Below are 19,142 nucleotides of genomic sequence, written 5' to 3'. Positions count from 1 at the left end.
AGGACGCTCCTGCCACGTCCCAAGGCCTCGAGCATCCCCGGAAAAGCCCGCTCAGCTGCCGCGAATCCCTTCCCTTCCGCCAGGGGCTACCCGCTCCGAGGCCCCCGCGGTCACGTGGCCGCCGGGGGAGGGGAAGTGGGCGGCTCACCCGCCGCCATCTTGCGGGTTCGGGGCGGAGCGTGCGGGGCCCAGGTCGCGCGCTCCGCTTCCCCTCCCCTCCCCTCGCTGTGCCTCGCCCGGGCTCCTGCGCTCCTCCCCGCTTCGGGCTTCAGCGGCCGCTCCCTGAGTGGAGGAGCGGGGAGCCCCGGAGGGCGGGGGGTGTGTCGGACGCGTGCTCGCGCGTCCAACCGCCAGCGGCGGCCGCGCGCCTGGCCGGGCCCCAGGGGCGGCGCGGGGCCGCGGGGAGGGGGCGGCTCGGGCTCCGGCTGCGGGGGCGGCGCGTGGCGGCCGCGGCGGCCGGGGCTGCAGCTGCGGCGGCGCGCTGGGGCCCCGCGTCCGGGGCGCCCCCGGGTCGGAGCCGCCGCCGTGGCCGCTGCGGCCGGAGCCATGTACCGCAGCGGCGCCCGCTCCTCCGTCTCTTCGCACCGGCCTAAGGAGAGCGGCGGGGGCGGCCCGCGCGCCGGCCGCAGCTACGGCTCCTCCTCAGGCCCGGCTCGCCGCGCCTCGCCGCCGCCCTCCGGCTCCTCCTCGTCGCGGAACCCCGCTCGCCGGCCCCGCTCGCCCTCGGGGCACCGCGGCCGCCGGGCCTCGCCGTCCCCGCCGCGGGGCCGCCGCGGCTCCCCGTCCCCGCCCCGCGGCCGCCGGGCCTCGCCGTCCCCGCCGCGGGGTCGTCGCGTCTCCCCGTCCCCGCCGCGGGCCCGTCGCGGCTCCCCGTCGCCGCCGCGGGGCCGCCGACTCTTCCCGCCGGGCTCGGCGGGTTTCCGAGGCAGCAGCCGGGGGGAGTCCCGCGCCGACTTCTCCCGGGACGGCCGCGGAGACCATCCAGGCGACAGCGGCAGCCGGGTAATCCCACCCCTCCACCGAGACCCCCTCTGTCACCCCAGCCCCCTCGCTCGGGCTTCCCGCTTCCAGGAACGCCCGCATCCCCGGCGCCCGGAGGCCTCCAGGCCAGAGTCCCGGGATCAAAGGGCCGCCACCCCCCAGGGGCTCCCTCGGCGACGCCCGAACCTGGAGGTGCCCTGTCAGCCCCGGGATCCTCTTTTGCACGATAACGGACTCGGGACCCAGACGGGCGCCTGGTCGGGAGGCGGTGCGCCGTTTCGGGAATAGGCTGTTCGCCTCACTGGAGGTGAAATGCGGAGAAGTTTGCCAGGGTGAGGAGAAGGTCCTCCAGAAGCCCTGTGCCTGGTACTTGTTCGGTAGTCGGTGTTTTCTCGGAGTTGCGTGATTTGGTGTCCCCTTAGACCTGAGCTGCCCCGTGGATCTTAGACAGAAGGCTGAAGTGTCTTTGTGGCCAGTTAGGGTTTGCCTAAATCCCCTCAGCACAGCCGCCTAGAGTGTAAACTGCTAGCAGATGGGAGCTGTGCGTACCCACCTTGTGATGACTACCACCGCTTGCTGAGTTGGGTGGCAGGATTAATGCTCCGCCCTTCACTTTACACATTCCTTTTGAACACTCAAAACCCACAGCCTTTTGAGGTGAGGCAGTGAAAATTGTTCCTTACTGAGTAGCTGAGGTATCCAGAGAGGGGACAGTGTCACACAGCTAAGAAGTGGCATAGCTGTGATTCAGCCCGTAACTGCCTGGTTCCTGACACCCATGAGTTTAACGGTTATAAAGGGACAGAGCATGAGGTTAAGAAGTTTAGTTTAGGGGCATCTGCCTGGCTCACTTGGTAGAGCCTGTGCCTCTTGATCTCAGGGTTGCGAGTTCAAGCCCCACGTTGGGTGGAGAGATTACTTAAAACATAAAATCTGTATGTATTTTTTTTTTTACAAGTAGGCTCCAAGCCCAGTGTGGGGTTTGAACTCATGACCCAGAAATCAAGAGTCCCCGCTCTCTAGCCAGCCAGGTGCCCCACAAAACAAAATCTTAAAAATTTTAGTTGTAAAATTGACCTCTCACCAAACCATCTCTGGCCTGGGACTGGTGTTTTGGAATTTGTTTTTGTTTTCAGTTCACCATTCTTTTTTAAACCCCATGACAAAGTCTTGTTTTCTTGGGTGGTCCTCCAAAAGCATCAAAGTACATCTAGTACTCAAAGTACCAAAGTACTCTGGTCATAGATGAATTGACTTGTCACTATATTAAGATTTTCATAGTTGAGCAACTATAGTCCAAGGAAGCAAGTGGTTCTAGAGAAGAAGCAAAGAAAGTTGAATACTGGTTTCCATAACCTCCCTTTTCTTCAATGCTCCAGGCTTTTCTGTCTCAGTAAATGACATCACCCATTACCCAGCCAGAAACAGTGATCGTCTCCCTTCTCCCAAGTCCATGCTGTCAGTCACCTCATCTAACTTCTCAGCTCAATCTCCAAGATACATCCCCCAAACTGTCCTGCCACCTCCCTAGTCTAAGTCCTTTTGCCTGGATTATTGCATTAGGATCCTTTATACTCTTGTTACCACCCAGTTTATTCTGTACCCAGCAATCAAAATAATTTTTTAGAAATCTTCCATTTTATACATTTGAGAAGTATTTATTAGACATCTACCATGTGTTAGGCACTGTCCTGGGCACTGGGGATACAACGTGTGAAGTCGAAAACCCCTACTCTTCATAGAGCTTATATTCTCTATGGGGAGGTTAGATAATAGAAGTGAAATATGTTGCCATGTTTAATGGGATTAAGTACTAAGAAAAAACAAAAACAGAGAAAGGAGTTAATATTCTTTTTTTAGTAGAGTAGCCAGGGAAGGCCTGGGAAGGTGACTTTAATAGAGACCTAAATGAGATGAGAGTATGAGCAATGCAAGCATCTGGAGGAAAAATGTAGTCAGATCATGTCACTCTTGTGCTAGAAATCTTTCTGGGGCTTCTACTACATTGATAATAAAATCCAGATTTCCTAACTGGCTGCTTTGTCTCTCCTGTCACTTCGCTGCAGTCACACTGGCTACCTTTCTGTTTCCCAAAACATGCTAAGCTCACTACAGAGCTTGTTCCTTTTTGCCTGAAATATTTATTCATTTGTTTGCGAGGCTGACATCTCATCATTCAAGCATCAGGTTTAATAGTATCACCTCAGAAAAGCCTTCTTTAATGATCCTATCTAAACTAGCTCCTTTTCCCTAATCTCTTTTTCATGTTTTAATGATTTTATAGCACTTAACCACTGTCAGAAGAACTTGAAAAACACCTGTTTTTTGCCTGCTTGCTTTGCTAGAAATGTATAGATTCTGAGAACAGACTAAATTTACTCTTGTAGTCCCATGCCCAGTACTAGTAAATGAAAGAATGAAAGTTCATTGATGGGGGGAGAGTTGGAAGTATGGTCTTTTGTCTAAGAAAATGATTTTTTTTAATGTGCTTTTTTTTTTTGGAGTAGTATCTTACCATAGCCATTTCTCTCCTTGTTGAGCAACAACTTTATGACTAAGGAGGAGTGCATTTTGGATATAAGGATGTTTTGATCCCATAGACTATTGCATTATCTTTTACTTTTGTAGAGACGCTCTCCTGGTCTGCGTTCTGACTCTTCTCTGGAACAGAGCTTAAGGATCACTGTTGGCAATGACCATTTCTGTGTTGGCATACCAGAACGGCGGCGGCTTAGTGATCGACTGGGGTCACCAGTGGATAATCTGGAGGATGTGGACAGGTAGGCTTCATTTGAGGCAGGGCACATTGTAATAGTGCTGGAAGGTGGAAAAGTTGCTCTTTTCTGAATAATGTATTTGAAAGAGTGGTGCCAGCATTGAAGTTACACCCTATGTCTGGTACAAAGTGTAGCATTGGAAAAGGCTTTCTGAGTGGGGAGAGTATACTGATGTAGATTCTGTTGCTGAAAGAATGACGTAGAAGAAAAGACTTTAGAATGTCATCCTGGTCCAACTGGAAAGCTGAGGGGACAGAAACAGAGTTCTCCAGATTGAAAACAGTTGAGATGATAAGGATTCTAAAATACTGGAACTAGGATCCTTTCTACAAAGAAAAGTTCTGGACAAAATAGGAAATCTTATTTTAATGGTGTTATTTTTCAGCTTGATCAGGTTGAAATATAGGTTCAGAAAGAGTTTAGATAAATTTATGTCTAACATGTATCAATATTAAATATATAAGCATTGGGACACCAATGCTGGATGGCTCAGCGGTTTAGCGTCTGTCTTCAGCTCAGGGCGTGATCCCAGAATCTGGGATGGAGTCCCACATCGGGCTCCCTGCGAGGAGCCCACTTCTCTGTGTGTGTCTCTCATGAATAAATAAATAAAATCTTAAAAAAAAAAAAAAAAGAAAAAAGAAAAAAATAAGCATTAATAGAAAGTTAAAGCTCTTTAAAAATGTTTAATTTCAGTTATTAGTTTAAAGTTGTTGAGTGCTAAGGAAGGATAAATACACTCCACTGATTATTAAATATAGGTCCCCAGGCATTAGGAACTTAACTATATATGGGAAGTAATTAATCCTATTAGGTATGTCTCACCTCATAAAAGTCAGTAAATAAGAATGGGAATATAGGGAAAGCACTCAGAGCTGGGAACCATGTCTGTTATGGTCTCTGCCCAGCACACTGGGAGTTTTCGCAAATAATTAGCAGTAGCAACAAATCAATGTAACATTCCTTAAAGCTGAGACTGTCCATGCATTGGTACACTGAACATAGACAGGTGGGGGACAGCTGGGCAGGAAGTCTGAAGACTGGTGCTACCCTTTGGTAATATTAACTTCAAAGCTGCAGTGGCAATTTGATGTGGCAAAGCAAGGCAGGACAGTTCTAGGTCATATAACATAGCTTCTGAAGATAGGGCTCCAAGGTATGTGACTATATCCCTTAATTGAGGCAAAAGCCCTTGCCCTTCTGGCTGCTTCTATTTTGGGAGATGATTGAGTAGGTGGTGCATGATGTGACTTCCTTCCTTCCTTGTTAAGGTTTTGAGGTAACTTTAGAATTTCCTCTGGTTAGGTGTAGGTTGTCACCTCCCCTTTCCATAAGTTTTGTTATGCACATGTGCTTCAGAGAGCCAATTGTCTTTTTTTAAGTTGTAAAAATTAAGATTTTCCTTTTAGGGAGTTTGGGACCCAGAATCATGTGTTTCAGAGACAAGTCTATTTTAGAGAAAATGAGATTAAGGTTCTAAAAGGAGCTACCTGTGGGGCACATGACTGGCACAGTCCGTAGAGCAGGCCACTCTTGATCTCAGGGTTGTAAGTTTGAGCCCCATGTTGGACATAGAGATTACTTTAAAAAAAAAAGAAGAAAGAAAGAAAGAAAGAAAGAAAGAAAGAAAGAAAGAAAGAAAGAAAGAAAGAAGAAAGAAAGAAAGAAAGAAAGAAAGAAAGAAAGAAAGAAAGAAAGAAAGAAAAGAAAAGAAAAGAAAGAAAGAAAAAGAAAGAGGGAAAGGGAAAGGACCAGTCCATTATTTAGATTTTTTGTTCCCTGTACTTTTGTTCAGTATGGTTTGGTGGATAATTACTGTCTACTAAAACCAGGTCATAGGACACCTTCTGACTGTGTGTCCTATCTTCAGCTAATGAAACAGGCCATTTCCATCTTTTGTATGTAGGTATTTTACACTTTTTCCTGGGGGCACCTGGCTGGCTCCCTGGGTAGGGCATTCTACAGTTCTCAAGGTTGGAAGTTCAAGCCCCATGTTAGTTGTAGACATAACTTAAAATCTTTAAAAATAAATAAATAAATACCTACCTGGGACCCTGGTATTCTTTCTCTGCCCTTGTTGAATATATTAAATTTGATAACCATTTTTTTTAATTTTTTTTAAATTTTTATTTATTTATGATAGTCACACACAGAGAGAGAGAGAGAGAGAGAGAGAGAGAGAGGCAGAGACACAGGCAGAGGGAGAAGCAGGCTCCATGCACCGGGAGCCCATCGTGGGATTCGATCCGGGGTCTCCAGGATCGCGCCCTGGGCCAAAGGCAGGCGCTAAACCGCTGCGCCACCCAGGGATCCCTGATATCCATTTTGGATTACAGCCAAATTACCAGGATTGTCCATGTTCTCACCTTGGCAGCTCTGTGAATATTACTCTTATTCTGGAAAGGGAACATGTTGTATGAAGGCAGTCAGCTTGTGATTTGTGAATGTGAGGTCAATTTCCCCTGTTAACAGCCAAGTACTCTGCACATTGTATGTTCCATTCATGGAATTCTCAACTCTTCCTTGCCCTGACAGAGGTTGAAGGAGCAGGATTTTCCCCCTCCGATTTACCTTAGGGAAGAGACAGAAGCACACAGTTTTCTTCTAGCATTTTGGGGAATCAGCAGAGAAAGATTGGGAAGTTTGGGCTCTGGAGGATCTTTTTTTTCTTATTTTTTCTTTTTATCATATACATTTTTAACAGCTTTATTGAGCTATAATTCATATACCATAAAATTCACCCATTTAAAGTGTACAGTTCCGTGACTTTTACTATATTCATAGAGTTGTGAATCCACTACTATGATCAATTTTAGAACAGTTTTATTACCTGTACTCTTAACTATTTATTAGTTAAGTCTACCACCTGTTCTAGCTTATCATCAATCTACTTTCTTTATAGATTTGCCTATTCTGGATATTTCATATAAATAGAATCATACAGTATATGGTCCTATGTGACTAGCATCTTTTACTTAGCATCATGTTTTTCAAGACCCCTTCATGGTTTTTTTTTTTTTTTTTTTTTAAGATCCCTTCATGTTGTAGCATTTAATAGTACTTCATTCCTTTTTACTCTCAGTAATATTTAATTATATGTGTTTTGTTTATCCATTCATCAGTGATGAATGAATGGATAAATTTGGGTTGTTTCCACTATTTGGCTATTGTAAATAATGTTGCTATGAACAATTGGTATACAAACTTTTATGTGGATATGTTATCATATGTTTTTTTTTAACTTATTTAATATAATTCATAAATACAAAAGTACAAAGAGGGAGTTCTCTACTTGCTAGATGAAATGCTACCCAATTCATGAATAGCTTAATAAAGCTAATTAAATCTTTAAAAAAACAAAAAGTAGATTAGGGACACCTGGGTGGCTCAGCAGTTGAGCGCTTGCCTTGGGCCAAGGGTGTGATCCAGGAGTCCCAGGATTGAGTCCATATCAGGCTCCCCACAGGGAGCCTGCTTCTCTTTCTGCCTATGTCTCTGCCTCTCTCTCTCTCTGTCTCTCATGAATAAATAAAATATTTTTTTAAAAAAGTAGTTTAGGGCCAGCCCTGGTGGCGCAGCGGTTTAGCGCCGCCTGCAGCCCAGGGCGTGATCTGGAGACCCTGGATCGAGTCCCACGTCAGGCTCTCTGCATGGAGCCTGCTTGTGTCTCTGCCTCTCTCTCTATATCCCTGCATCTCTAGAAATAAATAAATAAAATCTTTAAAAAAAATAAAAAATTAAAAAAATTAAAAAGTAGTTTAGTACAGTGAGCCCCCATGTACCCATCACCCATATCTAACAATTTTTTAAATAAATAGACCTTATATTAGAAAAGAGTTGGACTTAACTAAAGCTTTCAAAGAGAGTGTGTCCCCAGACTGTTCTGAGCTGCAGGGTTATGGAGCCTTTTGTAGGGCTTACTTTTACTGCAGCCAGTTCTTTTTCTTATCCTTTGGGAGACTTGAGGAAGGAGGACATGAGCTTCTAATAAGCCTATGTTTACATGATAGTTCATTTTTTTTTTTAACTGTTGATATGTCTTTTTTCATTGTTTTGTTTTGTTTTTTTTTTTTTTGCCTCCTTTTGCTGGAGATTACAAGTCTGGACTGAGACTTTCTGGGAGTCATCTTGTTATTTCTAGCTTCTTGATATTTAGGGCTGTATTAGATCTTGAGCTAGTATGTCATTTAGTGGTAATATATAATAGTTCTAGTGCAGAGCTGAACACAGAAGTATGGATGAATTTGCCACTACCTGTGGAGCCTGTTTCCCCCCCCCCTACACTAATACAATCAGAGACTTTTTTTTTTTTAAGATTTTATTTTATTTATTCATGAGAGACACAGACTGAGAGAGAGAGGCAGAGACACAGGCAGAGGGAGAAGCAGGCTCCTCAAAGGGAGCCTGATAGGGGACTGGATCCCAGATTCCAGGATCACAACCTGAGCCCAAGGCAGGCACCCACCCACTGAGCCACCCAGGTGTCCCAGTCAGAGACTTCTTTATGGTAGATGGTGGTATAGCAATGGAATAACTCACACATGTTCCTCCCTGGAAATAGGTATGTTCATGGCTAACAAACCTATAGAGTAAAATGTTTTACTCTAGTTAGGTTTGCTTTTCAGAGATCATCCTTGGTTCAATCCCATTTTTTACTATTTTATACTCTATGGAAACCTCAAAATTCCCTAGATTCTTGGGGAGGAGGTGAGTTATAAGAGCCTGAATCCTCATGGGTGGCATTCTTTTAGAGGAGGTGTTAAAGTCTTTCATAAAGTTATTTGTAGGTCTTACCTGGGTCTGAAACTGAACAAAGGCAAGACTGGTAAATGAGAAAAGGCAACTCTTTGATGTTCTGTTAACTCAGTCCCAGAGAAAGCAACTAAAAAACAAAACGAAAGAAAAGATATCTTAGAAACTTGAAAAAAAAATAAAGGCAAATACTAGAAACTGCAGAAAACTGTGAGTGGAATGTGAGTGACGTGTAAAATTTTAATTCAGATTACTTAAAAGTTGTATGCTCAGAGTACTGGAGGATCTTTATTTCTCTGTGATTAAATCAGAAACTTTTTTGGGGGGCAGTAGAAGCTCTATGACCACAGTACCCAAAAAGATTAGGATTATTGTGTATGGTATAGAGCTCTGAACTGAAGGGACAAGTTCTATTCTATATTTTTATCTTCATGTAACAAAGGTCCAAGACCATTTTATTTGTATGAAATAAAAATATATTGTGAGCCAAACCATCACATGCTCTTTCCCAGACCCAGGATTAGCAGAGTGCTTGTGGGAATAGAGGCAAAGTAGAGAAAAGGGAATAAGACAGTCTGTGAAGGAATTTTATGGTTTTTAATATATGAACTAGCAAAATATAGCATTGGAGAACCTTCTAAAACATGTGAGAAAATCATGCCAATTGTATAGCTCAGTAGTTAAAAAAAAATGTTTCCCACAGTGAAATACTTCTTTTCCAAATGATATATAGAACTTTACCTCATAAACAGATAAAATTGTGGCTAGTACAGTTTCACTGCTGTGGAAGGCTCAGAGCTATGCAGACTCTGCTTGCTTGCTTCCTTTCTAGATTTTATTTATTTATTAAGAGCGTGAGTGTAGGGAAGGGAAGAAAGCCAGAAGCAGACTCCCTGCTGAGCATGAAGCCCAACATAGGGCCCAATCCCAGGACCCTGAGCCAAAGTCAGATGTTTAACTGACTAAGCCACCCAGGTGTCCCCTGCTTTCTTAGCATGTCCTTCCTTTAGCAGCTCCTGAACAGTCTTCAGAATCTCTGTAGAACATAGCTTGAAAATCCTTGATCTGGCCTGGTGTTTCTCAAATTTTAAAGTATATACAGATCACCTGAAGATCCTATTAAAATGCAGATTCTGATTCAGTAGGCCTGAATGGAGCCTGAGAATCGGCATTTCCAAAAAGTTCCCAGGTAATACTGATGGTGCTAACTCAGATCACACTCTTGGTAACAAAGAGCTAGAATTTAAGCTAGTGCAGAGTTGTGTAACTTAGGGCTTTTTGTAGTCTGGTAGTGGTATTTTCACATCTCCCAAAATTGTGTGATATTTTTCATCCCCAAAGCCTAGTCAAAGAGCTCTAGGCTAAGAGCTCTGTCTAGACAGACTAGTAATATCTCCCGTTGGTTAGAGGCTGATGCTACTTGTGCCCTGGGGAAAGGGAGAAGAAATGTGCCATAGGTTTGTTCTTAGACTTCATGATTATCGTGTTTTGTCCTAAGTATTCTGTAGCCCTCTGCGGAATGTCAGGCTCTTAATGTCTGGTCTTGCTCTTTCCAAGTCTACTGTATTCAGTGATGCTTGTCTCTTTCTTCAGGGATGACCTGACTGATGATTCTGTCTTCACTCGAAGTTCCCAATGCTCTCGAGGTCTTGAAAGATATATTTCCCGGGAGGAGGGACCTCTTAGTCCCTTCTTAGGACAACTTGATGAGGACTACCGGACAAGAGAAACTTTCCTGCATCGTTCTGATTATAGTCCCCATATCAGTTGTCATGATGAGCTGTTGCGGGGAACAGAACGGAATAGAGATAAACTCAAAGGCTCCTATGCCATACGACCAGAGGAAAGGAGCCGGGAAGCCAAACGACCCCGTTATGATGACACAGAGAAGATACATAGCATGGGAGGTGATCACACAACTTTTACATCAGGGACCCGCAACTATCGACAACGTAGAAGAAGCCCAAGCCCTAGGTTTCTAGATCCTGAGTTTCGAGAGCTGGACCTTGCCAGGCGAAAACGAGAGGAAGAGGAGGAACGGAGTAGGAACCTGAGTCAGGAGCTGGTTGGAGTTGATGGTGGTGACACTACCTGTCCCATTCCTGGACTGTCAGGGGTTCTAACAGCATCGGAGCCAGGGTATTCTTTACATCGGCCTGAGGAAGTATCTGTGATGCCCAAGAAGTCAATTCTGAAGAAACGGATTGAGGTGGACATGGAGCCTTCTATTCAGGTCTCTGCTGCCTTTCTTCTAGGGTCTCTTGCTAGTCCCCCTAATATCTTAAAACTTGATTACTTTCCTGGGGTGGGGGGGTGCCCGTAATGGATTCTTTGTGATATATCCTGGACCAACTTTGTTATGCCTATGAGCTATATCTTCCAGGATTCTCCAAAGGAAACTGTAGGCCTTGTAAATACATCAGTAGACAGCTTCTATTGTCATATATTAGGCTTTCTAAATAAACATTTTTGAGTATTTATTATGTTTTTTTCTTTAAATTGGATAGTCCTGTAGGAATCTGAATATGGATGTCTTGGAAATGAAGTTTGAAGGGCAAAAGGAGGAGATTATCTGAATTTTCCTAATTTCTCTTTAGAGAAAAGATTTATGAGTGGCAAGATACTAGATCAGAAATCATGTGATTCTGATTCTGGTCCCACTGCCACCAACTTGCTGTGCGATTTTTAGGCAAGTCACCTGACCATTTTGGGCTTTGATATTTTTTTCCTTGTCTATGAAAAGATGAGCATGATCACTAGTTTTTAGCTATTCTCTTAGGAGCCAAAGGTTTCTGAAGAAGGACCTAAGGGCACATAAGGAAGCAAGGGGAGGCCTGATCAAGGGTTTCACAGTTTCTGATCCTACTTCTGCCAGAGCAGCTTCAATTTTATATGTTGTTTTTTTCCCTCCTTTGAGGGACCCATGGAAAAGAAACTAGAGCATTCTAAAGTCCTTTTGAATTCATATTTCTTGGTAAAGTTTACAACAGATGGGCAAAAGTGAGGATTCATGCCAATCTGCCTTATTTCCTGTTCTCCTTGCTTCAGCTGAAGCATTTGGAGAGGTGGAGACCTGAATCTTCAACCTGACTAAGGATACTGTACCTCCCTTTCATTCATACTTATCATTCCTCTATTAGTTCAAGAAGAACCAAATATTTATCTCAATTACTAGTTTTCTGAGATTCTGCATAAAGGCTAAATCAGTTGTGCTTGTCTTTGCAGCTTGAGAGTTTTTCCAGCAGTACCAGCTCCAGCCAGGATCACCCTGTGTACTCTGGTCACCCATCTCTTCCACTAAGTGGTGCTATTGCTGCTTTTGCCTCAGAGATTGAAAATAAGGGGACTATGGTAGAGACTACCCTGAAGGAACCTCAGGGCAACCTCTACCAATGGGGTCCCCTCCCTGGGATGCCCAAAGACAACAGTCCTCTCAGAGAGAAGTTTGGAAATTTTCTGTGCCACAAGGAGAAATTGAATATGAAGGCTGAGGGGCCTGAGCGACACACAGACTTCTTGCTGCCCCATGAAAGGGCTAGCCAGGATGGCAGTGGATTTTCCCGCATTTTGAGCATGTTGGCAGACTCTACCAGTACACAGGAAAAAAGGCGCCGTAGTTTCCCTGACATTGAGGATGAGGAGAAATTTCTCTACGGGGATGAAGAAGAGGATTTAAAGGCAGAATCGCCACCAAAGCCCCTTGGGGGTTCTGATGGTGAAGTCTTGAGACAGAAGGCAAGCCCCTTGCCCTCTTCAGCTCCAGCTGTAAAACTAGAATCAGAAGAGACCAATCCAGAATATGCCAAGATTCATGACTTGCTCAAGACCATAGGGCTGGATATTGGGGTAGCAGAGATTAGTAAACTGGCTGCCCGCACCCAGGAACGACTTCATGGCAAAAAACCATCACGTTCCTCTGCTGACCACCGTTCATCAGTTGACCGGCACTTTTCAGCAGACCGCTGTTCCTCAGTTGACCATCGTTTCTCAGCTGATCGGCACTCCTCAGATTCTCACAGACTGGAGAGCAGGGAGGCACACCATAGCAATACACACTCCCCAGAGGTGTCCCATCCACATCCAGTCTCCCCTGTAGATCCTTACCTGCTCACAAAAAACAGCCCCCCATTCCTGAAGTCTGACCAATCAGTGGGTCATATTGCAGGGCCAGAGGTAGTTGGCAGTGGGTTTCAGTCATCTGTGGCTGTCAGATGCATGTTACCATCAGCGCCATCTGCCCCCATCAGACTTCCACATCCTGCTTCATTATCTCAGTTTCACATGCCGAGGGCCTCTCAGTTTGCTGCAGCTCGGATACCTCCAAACTACCAGGGACCTGCCATTCCCCCTGCTTCCTTTGATGCCTATAGACACTATATGGCATATGCAGCCTCGAGGTGGCCCATGTACCCTGCTTCTCAACCATCAAACCACTCTCTACCTGAACCACACAGGGTAATGCCCGTTACCAAACAAGCTACTCGTAGCCGTCCCAATCTCCGTGTGATCCCCACAGTGACTCCTGATGAGCCCAAGCAGGAGGAGTCAGTGCTAGGCTCAATTCCTACTGCTCAGGTGCCTGTCCAGGTGTCTATCCCATCACTCATAAGATACAATCCGGAGAAGATCTCTGATGAGAAAAACCGTGCTTCCCAGAAGCAAAAGGTGAATATTAGCTTTGGGCATTGTGTGCCTGAGCCTTCCTATTTTGACATAAGTTGATATTTGTCTTTTATAGGGACTAAGGCTCTTTTACTTAAAGTTTTTGGAGGCTGCTGTCCTCACTCTTAAGTAATGTACATATCTTCTCTTTTTTTTCCATGTTTTTTCATTAGTACTACACTAAATCCAGGCCCCGGGTCCCACTGCGATTTCTCTTTTCTCTTTTCTTTTCTTTTCTTTCTTTTCTTTCTTTCTTTCTTTCTTTCTTTCTTTCTTTCTTTCTTTCTTTCTTTCTTTCTTTCTTTCTCCTGATTTTATTTATTTATTTATTTTTATTTTTTTTTAATTTATTTATGAGAGACACAGAGAAAGGCAGAGACACAGGTCAAGGGAGAAGCAGGCTCCCCACGGGGAGCCTGATACAGGACTTCATCCAGGACCCCAGGATCACACCCTGAGCTGAAGGCAGATGCTCAACCACTGAGCCAACCAGGCATCCCCCCACTGTGATTTATTGACTTTTTTAACTTTCTGGACTTACACACTATGGGTAGGAGTTGAAAACTCTGAAGTTTTTAATATGACCTTGTTAGGGAGTGAGGAACCAAAATTGAATTGGCTGAAGGTGAATCCTTAAATCTGTTCTCCTCTTAGTGAATTTCACATCTTTTTCCTATAGTGATTATGTGGGTTGAAAGCTAATACCTGGTTGTTGCTTGGTAATTTAACCCAAGAAATAAGCTTTGCTTGTTCTGGCTTATTAGAGTCTAGGAATAACATTTTTTTATGACATTTAAAAAGTTTTTATGCTACAAAGCTCATTGTGTTCTCAGGTATAGGAAGGGAGCAGTGACTGGGGTAAAGCTATAATAATTCTAGATGTTTTAAAACAGCAGGTAGGGGTGCCTGGGTGGGTCAGTCAGTTGAGCGTCTACTTTCAGCTCAGGTCATGATCCGGAGAAGGTCATGATCAAGTGCTGTGTTGGGCTCCCTGCTCAGGTGGAAGCCTGCTTCTCGCTCTCCCTCTGCCCTCCCCCCGCCCCCTTTTGTGCTCTCTCCCTCTCCCTCTCTCTCAAATAAATAAAAAATTTAAAGAAAAACCAACAGGTAAAAATTATGTAGGTATGAGAATACAGAATAGCAGATTTCAAATAGAAAAATTAATGCATACTCTTAATTTTAAAGGTCCTTAGTAACAACTCACTTTGTTTAGGAACAAAAAAATAATATGTATAAGTTTGGTTTACTAATAAAATAAGGAAAACCTAAGGAGAAAAAAAAAGGAAAAATTAAAGGGCCAATCATTTTTTTTTCAGTTTAAGAGAAATTTAGCTAATTCTTGAGAAGATAAAAATCATTTCTTCTTAATGTTTCATTGTTCTTGGACACTCTGAACTTCAGTCTTTTGGGAAGGAGGAGGACTGATTCAATACAGACAAAACCAAAACCTGAGACTGCACAGACACCGTTTGGAGACTGAGTACTTTCCTTTTACTTCCTCTTCAAGAACCTAGCAGTTAATTTCAGGGCTGATAATAAACAGGTTTTTCACACTAGTCCATTATAGACAAGCTATATTGTTTTTTTCCATCAAATAGTAGTAGTACAGTTGAAACATTGTGGGCTTTTGGCTATATGTGACCTTGATTTTATTTTATTTATATATCTGGATTTTAAATTTTCTTAACAGTATGACCTTGGATATGTTACTTGATCTTTCACAACTTCTGTTTTCTTACTATAAAATTGTAATGAGAATTAAATAAGGGAACCCTGGGTGGCGCAGCGGTTTAGTGCCTGCCTTTGGCCCAGGGTGCGATCCTGGAGATCCGGGATCGAATCCCACGTCGGGCTCCCGGTGCATGGAGCCTGCTTCTCCCTCTGTCTGTGTCTCTGCCTCTCTCTCTCTCTCTCTCTCTCTCTCTCTCTCTCTCTCTGACTATCATAAATAAATAAAAATTTAAAAAAAAGAAATAAGATGATACATGTAATGCAACTAACACAGTGTGTCCCCTATAACACTTACTAGTTTCCTTCTTGTTGGCTCCCTTTGAACTCAGAATCACTGTCTAATAGTTGCTGTCAGTAACTTTAGGTTAATATTAATAGTGTAATGCTTCCTGGGGCTCTTGGAGAGTTCAGTCGGTTAAGCATCTGATGCTTAATGTTGGCTCAGATCATGATCTCAGGGTCATGGGATTGAGCCTCACATTGGGCTCCATGTTGGGTGTGGATCCTGCTTGAGATTCTCTATCTCCCTCTGCCCCTTCTAGCCCCCTGCCCTGAAAAAAATAGTATAGTGTTTCCCTACATAAAAATAATGCTTTCTGAGCAATGTAGCTCAGAAAAAGATAATTTTATTCTGGATAATTTTATTCAGAATGAAATACCACCTTTGCTACAAAGTCAGAACTTTTGTGTGCAGACATTGGGATCCTTGGGTTCTGAAATCATCTACCATAAAGGCTTATGGAAGAGAGCAATAGAAAAGGGAGGATGGGGGATCCCTGGGTGGCTCAGCAGTTTAGCGCCTGCCTTTGGCCCAGGGCGTGATCCTGGAGTCCCGGGATTGAGTCCTGCGTCGGGCTCCCTGCATGGAGCCCGCTTCTCTGCCTCTCTCTCTCTGTCTCTCATGAATAAATAAATAAAATCTTTAAAAAAAAAGAAAAGAAAAGAAAAGAAAAAAGGGAGGATGTTGGAGGCTGAAGGATGTTGTATTTTGCAGGTTATTGAAGAGAGGGAAAAGCTAAAGAGTGACCGGGAAGCTCGCCAGAAGAAGATGTACTACCTCAGGACCGAATTGGAGAGGCTTCACAAACAACAAGGTATCAGACACTCCTGTGCATGACTGCCTTTTTGCAGTAACTTGAGTAGGAGACCCAAATGGAGAGCTGTGAGGACTCTTAGGTTCAGTGACCTAAAGCCTTATACTTTTAAAAAATTTTTGACTTAATTAGACTTAGAAAAAAGTTACAATAAAAAGTTACAATAACAGTGTAAAGAATTCTCAGATGTTCTCTATGATTATTAGCATTTTATCGTATTCTATCCTTTTTCTCCCCTCTCAGTCTTTGTGTGTGTGTGTGTGTTTCCTGAATTCTTTAAGTTTTAGATATTATTATAGAATTCTATAAGAATTCTATAGAATTATTATAGAACTTATAGAATTCTATAAGTTTTAGATATTTATTTATTTTACTCCTAAAAACTTAATTGTGAAGGTGAACATTCTCCTAACAACAAAGAATTCACTTGCATAACCATAGTACACTTACCAAAATTAGGAAGTTAACCATAATGTAATGGTAATCTACTGGTCTTATTTCTATTTCATTGATTGTCCTAATCCCTAAAGCAAAAGAGAATGCAAGATTATGCATTGCATTCAGTTGTCATGTCCTTTTACTCTCCTTTTTCTGTAACGGTGCCTGAATCTTTGTATTTCATGACATTGACATTTTAGAAGAAAAATCACATATTTGTAGAATGTCCTTTAATTTTGGTTGGTGTGATGCTTCCTTATAATTACATTTAGGTTATACATTTTTGACAGGAACATCACAGAAGTGATGCTGAGTTCTTATCAGATGTTGATTTCAGTCCTGTTACTGGTGATGTCAACTTTGATCATTTGGCTAAGGTGGTGTCTTCAATGGTTTCTTCACTGGAAAGTTATTATTTTATCCTTTATAATTAGTAAATAACTTATAGGAAAGATGCTTATAGGAAAAATATTCAGTTACTCCTCAAATTTCCTCTGACTAGTTTTAGCATTCATTGGTGATTCTTGGCTGAATCAGTTATTATAGTGGTCGTTAAATAGTGATTTTTTAATCTCATCATTTCTTCTGCCTTTATTAGTTGGCTTTCTACTGTGATAAAGAGCTTCCTGTCCATCCCTCTTCTTCCATTCATTAATCCATTTATGTCAGTATGAACTCATGGACTCTTCATTTAACGTTACAATAATTTACTGTCATTTATATTCATGGCCGAAGTATCCCAGATTTGGCCAGGGGAGTCCCTTTTAAGTTGATTACTGTGTCCTTTATTATGTTCCCATCATTTTTGGAGTACTTCTTTTTGGCACAAAAAGATGTTCCATAATGCATCTCTGATTCCATTTCTTCATCTGTGCTTTTAGGAATTCACATCCACACTGAGGAAAGAACATAACAAGTCGCCTAAATATTACAGCTTGATGAGAGTCTGGAAGAACAGAGTGGGAGGAGATACAATTTCTTCTGTTTGGGTTTAGATTGTTTAGGGATGAAAAATTTAGATATTAATCCTGTGAGGATTATTTCATCAGGACCATGAGTTTGGAATAGGAGGTAACATTAGGTGAACCTGAGGCAAAACCTTACACTCAATGTAGGTACTGGTGAAGGGTCCTTAAATCAGATAAAGTCAAATATGTGGCTGAATGTTTTTTGCCCCATGAACAATACTGTGGTTTTCTGAAGAAGACTACCACCGAATTCATTGTTTGATTTTTAAAGATTTATTTATATGAGAGAGAGAGCGAGAGAGAAAGCAAGGGCATGGCAGGGTGGGAGAGAGAAATGTAAGCAGACTTCAGGCTGAGCATGGAGCCCAGTGTGGGGCTCAATCCCAGGACCTTGAGATTATGACCTGGCCAAAACCAAGAGCTGGATGCTTAACTGAGCCACCCAGGTGTACCTGGATTCATAGTTAACAACACAAGGACAAATGCATACAAACTTGTATATACCATTTTGGGGATTCATGGAGTTCCTGAAGCTGCCTGTAAATGCTTAGCTAGTAACTCCTCCATAAGAGATAATGTTATCACTCATCCTTTATCCTCCATAGAAACTTTACCTAGGGGGTGCCTGAGTTGGTTAAGCATCTGCCTTCAGCTCAGGTCATGATCCTGGAATCCCAGAGCAAAGCCCTGTATCAGGCTTCCTGCTCAGTGGAGAGTCTGCTTCTCCCTCTCCCTCTGCCTCTTCCCCTTATCCCCCCCCCCTTCATAAATAAAAGCAAAATCTTTAAAAAAAAAAAAAAAAAAAAAGGAAAGAAACTTCACCTAAACTAGCCCAGGTGGAAGGAGAGTCTGTCTTGCTTTTAGGAAGGAATGTTTTAAGGGAAAAGATTTTGTGACCATAAACTTGGGAGATTACTACTTATGACAGAAAAATAGCTTGTCTTAACCTATTTTCCTTGTGTTTCTTCTTTTTGACATTTGACTACTCAGGAGAAATGCTACGCAAGAAACGAAGGGAGAAGGATGGCCACAAAGACCCACTCCTGGTGGAAGTGAGTCGGCTTCAGGATAACATTATGAAGGACATTGCAGAACTTCGACAAGAGGCAGAAGAGGCAGAAAAGAAGCAGTCTGAACTGGACAAAGTGGCTCAGATTTTGGGAATTAACATTTTGGATAAATCCCAAAAGTCTTCACATGACAGTAAAGAGACCATAGAGAAGCCTGGGAAAGCAGACAAAACGAAGAGCCCGGAAAAAGTATCATCATCCTCAAACTCCTCTTCTAACAGCAAGGTAACAACTCAGCTTTTCCATTTCTATTCCGTCTTTTATTTCATGGACTCCTAAAGAAGCATTCTAACTGAGCATTTCTTAGTTTCCTTTTCCAGCCTGTTCTTACTCTTATTAGAGTTATTTTTGTAAAGCACAGATCAGATCATGGGACTCTACTTCAGAATTTTAATAGTTGTCATTGCCCACAGAGTAGAATCCCAAATCCTTAGCATTCAAGGCCCTTCATGTTTCTGTTCTAGCCTTTACTCCTTAACCCACTCAAGCCTTGTCTCTAATCTTCTTGTAACTTACACATACACCATTTTGTGCGTTCACAGTTAGCAACAGGGTCATTACCATGCTGCATGGCCAGTGAGTATATTTCAGTTCTCAAATCAATATTTGATACAGGGAGCCACTGTCTCCTAAAAATGCTTTCTTCCCTTGGCTTCTCTCACATTTCTT

The 19,142-nt window shown here is 43.1% G+C and overlaps 1 protein-coding gene across 5 annotated transcripts in view; it reads left to right on the top strand.

Annotated features, from left to right (window-relative positions):
• The first annotated feature begins 462 nt into the window (after positions 1–462).
• ZNF318 (zinc finger protein 318) overlaps positions 463–19,142 on the top strand; it is a 54,933-nt gene continuing 36,253 nt past the window's right edge. For all 5 annotated transcript variants that reach the window (XR_008665048.1, XR_008665049.1, XR_008665047.1 and 2 more), the window contains exons 1-6: positions 463–1,002; positions 3,610–3,761; positions 10,104–10,743; positions 11,736–13,175; positions 15,898–15,997; positions 18,394–18,698. Coding sequence is in view for 2 of the 5 variants with exons in the window: in XM_055329814.1 (XP_055185789.1) it covers positions 547–1,002; positions 3,610–3,761; positions 10,104–10,743; positions 11,736–13,175; positions 15,898–15,997; positions 18,394–18,698 (3,093 nt within the window). In the remaining 3 variants the exon portion in view is untranslated. The remainder of the gene's footprint in view (positions 1,003–3,609; positions 3,762–10,103; positions 10,744–11,735; positions 13,176–15,897; positions 15,998–18,393; positions 18,699–19,142) is intronic.

Source organism: Nyctereutes procyonoides, unplaced genomic scaffold, assembly GCF_905146905.1.
Source record: "Nyctereutes procyonoides isolate TBG_1078 unplaced genomic scaffold, NYPRO_anot_genome, whole genome shotgun sequence".
In the NCBI taxonomy this organism is placed as follows: Eukaryota; Metazoa; Chordata; class Mammalia; order Carnivora; family Canidae; genus Nyctereutes; species Nyctereutes procyonoides.
Note: the sequence above shows the minus strand (reverse complement) of the source record. Positions and strands in the feature narration are given on the sequence as shown.